The 5,618-nt window shown below is 43.4% G+C and overlaps 1 protein-coding gene across 3 annotated transcripts in view; it reads right to left on the bottom strand.

Moving 5' to 3' along the window:
- exoc3 (exocyst complex component 3) overlaps positions 1-3,535 on the bottom strand; it is a 29,625-nt gene extending 26,090 nt beyond the window's left edge. For 2 of the 3 annotated variants that reach the window (XM_080524393.1, XM_080524395.1), the window contains exons 1-2: positions 3,408-3,535; positions 271-435 (exon numbers count right to left, since the gene is read on the bottom strand). In XM_080524393.1, the coding sequence (XP_080380519.1) occupies positions 271-414 (144 nt within the window). In that variant the 5' untranslated portion in view covers positions 415-435; positions 3,408-3,535. Of the gene's footprint in view, positions 1-270; positions 436-606; positions 770-3,407 lie in introns of those variants that run through there. The other variant, XM_080524394.1, reaches the window with a different exon arrangement.
- Positions 3,536-5,618: the final 2,083 nt, after the last annotated feature.

Here is a 5,618-nt window from a genome sequence, read left to right as displayed (position 1 = left end):
GACACACAGACACACAGACACACAGACCCACAGACCCACAGACACACAGACCCACAGACACACAGCCACACAGCCACACAGACACACAGACCCACAGACACACAGACCCACAGACCCACAGACACACAGACACACAGCCCCCCACAGACACACAGCCCACCACACACAGACCCCCACAGACACACAGCCCCCCACAGACACACAGACCCCCACAGACACACAGACACACAGACCCACATATGGTACACTATGGCTCCTCCTCCTGCTCACCTTCAGGCGGGCCTCCACCGACGCCTTCTTCCGGGCCTCCCTGCGGCGGTACTGCTCCACCTTGTCCAGCTGGTCGGCCCGCTGCAGCATCCCCGCCACCCGCTGCACGGCCGTGGCCACCGCCTCCCGGTTGGTCTCCTCCATGGCTGAGAGCTGCGGCTGGGCCTGGGGGGTCAGAGAGCCCGGGGTCAGCACGTCACACACACCCGGATACACCCGGATACACACACACACACACACACACACAGCAGCTCCGATAACAAGAGCACCACAGCGGACTAGCTAGCTAGGTAGGTACCGTGCTGTCAAGTCAGTGGCTCTGCCCGTATATAATACCTGTTGTTGTTGTTGTTGTTGTTAGGCTGGATGACTGCCTCGGTCTGTTAGCTTAGCTTCTAGCACACTAGCGATTCACACGACGCCGTGATAATCAGCCTACTACTTCACTACGAGTAGCTGTCGCAGACAAATGCTCCTCGGCAGTTCGACGTTGACCCGTCTAAAGCGAGCTGCTCATTTCCGTGTCGCTCACTAGCGGCTAGCAGGTCTTGTTGCGTGCTGACGTCATTACGCAGCTCCAGTTAGATAAGCGTATCTCGCGCCCCGCTTCTCTCACCAGCCCTGGTAGCTCGCCGTGATCGTATAGTGGTTAGTACTCTGCGTTGTGGCCGCAGCAACCCCGGTTCGAATCCGGGTCACGGCATTGTGGAACAATGTCACGGCAAAAGGGTTGATTTTGACTCCTGTCGCCTCACAGTCTTTTAACCGTTAATGTCGAGCTCACTCGTCTGGCTGTCAGATGAAAACCGTCTTTGAGCACAACACACAGCTACTGTGTGCACAGCACCAGAATATCTGAAAGAGCTTTAGAGCTCTCAGGTCTTCTGACGCTGGTTTTCTCTGTGTACCACATGTACAAAAGAAGAGATCTGGTGAGGCTGCATTCTCATTTTATGCACCCAGATTGTGGAATGCACTGCCAGTTTACATTAGGGATGGATTCGGTCGTAGGTACGAGGCCGCAGGCAATCACAGCCGTGTTGATATTCAATATAACAGCACGACCTCCAGTGTGATATTGCTTTTATACAACAGTTCTACAGCGCGATTTATTAGTTAACAGTAATAAGTGACGACAGATTATGATTTGTTTGTTTATTTAATCATTTATTTTGGCTCCGTCAACAAAAAATGGTTCCGCCACTGGACTGTTGCCTAGCAACCTGAACACAAACATCTGCAGGCTAGCTGCTTTGTATTAACGGTCATTTCGGAGTGATACAGGCTGTGTTCGGAATAGCATACTAGCATACTACTCATACTAGATATGACGTAGATTTTGAGTATGTAGTGCGTTCACACAGTACAGTATGCGAGATTTGAGTATGCGAGAAATTTAGTAGGCGAGCAATTACTTCCGGGAAAATTGAAGTTTGTTACGATGGACACTTTTGGCATACTAGAATCCCCAAAATGCATTTCGCGTCCAAGGTTACAGAGTTGCGTCCAGGGTTGCCAGATGGGGCGGGTTACCGCTGAATGGGCTACTTGATTTTGAGGTTATAGAAAGTTTAGGCTGTAAATTGTCAATCCCATCTGGCAACCCTGTGCGCTTTCAGCCTCGTCAAACTGCGTCATACAAACTTGTCATACAGCTTTTGTTTACATCGTCCGATAGCCTGGGGACCGAAAGCTCGCAATAAACATCGTTTTTTGCACAGATTTGAGTGTGCAGATGCTGCTTTTTTGCACTCTATTTGATACTCTTCAGCTGCAGCACCCCAGCTAAGTCTGATCACGGATGAGCGGTGGTATTTTCACTATACTGGGAATTAACATGGTGAAATGCATTCTTAGACATGACTACATTGTCATGATTACAAATTGAAATGCATGAAATCCAAGTTTATTTGTGTCTTACACACATGTTCACCTAGTATTTGACTGCTTGTAGCCCAATCACGAATGATCCCAGTAGCTTCAGACGGACAAGTTGGTTGTATTGTGCTTGCCCACGATATGTTATTGCTCATATATATTTATTTTAATCATGTTATTTTACCAACTGTTAAGACAACAATATAGTAAGCTAGTTACTTGAGATAGCTAAAGATGTTGGCCCCCCAAATCATTTTACAACGTGTTGTAATTATGTTATGATATTTCTGTTGAAGGTAAGCAACGTAGGGTGCGTTCGTAAAATCGCTCTGAGAGCGCCGGAGCGCACACTGGGTGCAACGTCATAAAGGGACCAGGTAATTTGATTGGACAAGAGGCATTCCATGAGTGCTGATCAGATTTCCAGGGCGAATTTACGAACGCAGCTAGCGAACAGAAGACGCAAAAAATCATCAGATCAGATATATAAACGGGTTATTTTGGTAAACTGGACACATTTTGGGAATATATGTGGTTACTTTCTCGCCTGAAAACACATTAAAACTTCATAAAATGACATGTTAACACTTATAAAGCCAAAATTACATCTTTTAGCTAATGGAGGTTTAAAATGGAGGTTTAAAATGGAGGTTTAAATTCGCCGCTCCCGATGAAATGCATTCTGGGAGGCAGTATGCATAGTGTGTAAATGGTCGGCTGGTTTTCACATACTTATTATGAATTTAGTAGGTAGTATGCAGTATATACTCATTGAGTATGCTAGTATGCAGTATGCTAGTATACCATTCCGAACACAGCCATAAAGGTCCCAGTGCTGTTATACTGTATATCAGCACTCATGGAATGTGAATGAGAGGCCGTTGTAAAGCGCTTTGGATAAAGGCGCTATATAAGTGCAGTCCATTTACCATTTACCATGGAATGCCTCTTGTCCAATCAAATTACGTGGTCGGAACTAACTGTTGTATAAATGACTATATAATTAAATTATGATTATATAATGATTGGAGCACTTTGAGCTGCAACATTTGCAGGAAAAGCGCTATACAAATAAACAGTTATTATTAATATTATTATTATTATTATTATTATTACTAGAGACGGGACGAGGTGGTGTCGGTGAGAAAGACGCACACAGCAGCAGGCCCGAACGACTCAGACTGTCACAGGACACAAACGCTTCCCCGTGGATATAAAACACTAAACACACGACAGAGCAACAACAAACTGGTTCTCACCAACTCCGGTAGTCTGTATTATCAGATCAACTCCGGTAGTCTGTATTATCAGTAAAACGTTGGTTCAGTTGATCAACAACAACAACATCGGTTGGCTCTTCCTGCTTCTTCCGGGTTGACGGTTCTCGTGCCCCAGTAGCAGCTGACCGGCGCGTGTCTGACAGCCTCATGGTTGCGCAGCAACAGTGTCAGCACGAACATTATTACATTATATATATTTTAAAATGTGTCTATTTAGTGATATTTGTGAAAACTATTTTCACTTGTTCTAAGATGTTTCCGTGTGTGAGAAAATAAATAAGACAATCTGCGCTATTGCTGTATGGAATAACTTTTTTTTATTAATACTTATTTATGTAAAAATCGACAGTATTTTTTTGTGCGAGAAATCCTGACATTCAGAGAGAATCTCAGACAGAAATGTGTGTAATAGTGAATCTTTATTGAATTACATTATTAAATACTCAAATACACAAAATGACAAACTCATTGTTAAACAATACATTAATTAAATCTGTCCAAAAAATAAAAACAATCGAGTTATCTTATTCAAAAGACTAATGACATCACATGAAACCAAAGCAAAAATAATGGGTGGATTAAAAATGTAATGTGATGATTTAAATAACTGATACGAAATAAAATAACCTCCCTTAGATGTAATGCTCCATAAAATACAATACATAAAGTACGATGAAAACACAGTTAATGTTGTAATACGGTAGATGATTGGCTCCTATTTGAGAATTCAAAAACATCATATTTGATTAAATTGAATCCAAATCTCTGTATTCATCCTCAAAATGCAAGGCTGTCATTTCTTACACATTTAATTGGTGGACTGCTGCTATCAAACTAAAACATCAAACACTGTCTCTATCAGAACTGTCTCCTAGTCCTCATCCTCCTCATTCCCTTTAACGCACCTTTAAGGACTATACTGTTGGCCAAACAACACAAATAAATAAACCCATACATGAATTCCACTGAGGATGGAAAAGTTATTTGTGTACCTTACAGTTTTTATTAACAGACAAACTAACAAGTACATAGTCACAAAAAAACACAAACGTTCACCTTAACAAATTTGATACATGTTTGCTTCATATACAAAAGTTATCTTTCATACTTTCATACCCAAAAAATCTCCATTGCTTCTATTCTATGTCCTGCCTTTCTGACACTGTTTATTCACCTGAGTTGAGTATAAATTACTCTTTATAAACCGTGTCATTATTGTAGTATAATACATATGAATACAAATAAGAAGTTGGGTAGTGGATATTTCTCCTGCATGATAATCAGTCACTACTAGTAGGTAGCTAATAAAACGCTGGACATTTCAAAACTGACAGACACACCAAGCAGCTGCTCATGTCTGTGTAGTTAGCTAGTGTTGCTAGCAGGTCAAATGCCATGCTAACAACCTTATCTGGCCCCTTAACAGGCACCAGCCCTGCTAGCTAACAACCTTATCTGCCCCCTTCTCCCACCGGCCCTGGTAGCTCGCCGTGATCGTATAGTGGTTAGTACTCTGCGTTGTGGCCGCAGCAACCCCGGTTCGAATCCGGGTCACGGCATTGTGGAACAATGTCACGGCAAAAGGGTTGATTTTGACCTGTACTCTTAAGTGTTATCTCAAGCTCAAGCTGTCAAACACAAAACGTCTTCAGGTCAACACGTACTACTAGAGTTTAGAGGTCAGAAAGACACACACAACAGGCCCGAACGATAGAGGTAGAAATCGGAGGACAGGCTTGTTGTAATGCATGGAACGATATCAAACACACATGTCCTGGTTCGGTTCGATGCGTTATGAGCCCGTCCTCTGATTTCTATCTCCGTCTACTGGGCCTGCTGTGTGTCTTCCTCACCCACACCTCATCTCATCTCTAGTATGTGACGTTGACACATCAAAATAAACCCTTTTGCCGTGACATTGTTCCACAATGCCGTGAACCGGATTCGAACCGGGGTTGCTGCGGCCACAACGCAGAGTATTGATTGATTGAATTGATTGATTGAAAACTTTATTAGAATGTTTGCAGAAGTAGGTACATGAAAGTACATACAAGGTCAACTAAAAGGATAAAACCCCAAGAAAGCCACTGGCTTATTTCAATTGGGGTCCTTGAGGTCCTTGAGTACTAACCACTATACGATCACGGCGAGCTACCAGGGCTGGTGGGAGAAGGGGGGCAGGTAAGGGTG

Source organism: Nansenia antarctica (assembly GCF_963989245.1).
Source record: "Nansenia antarctica genome assembly, chromosome: 2".
Lineage (NCBI taxonomy): Eukaryota > Metazoa > Chordata > Actinopteri > Argentiniformes > Microstomatidae > Nansenia > Nansenia antarctica.
The sequence above is the reverse complement of the archived record's forward strand: the minus strand, read 5'-3'. Positions and strand labels throughout refer to the sequence as shown.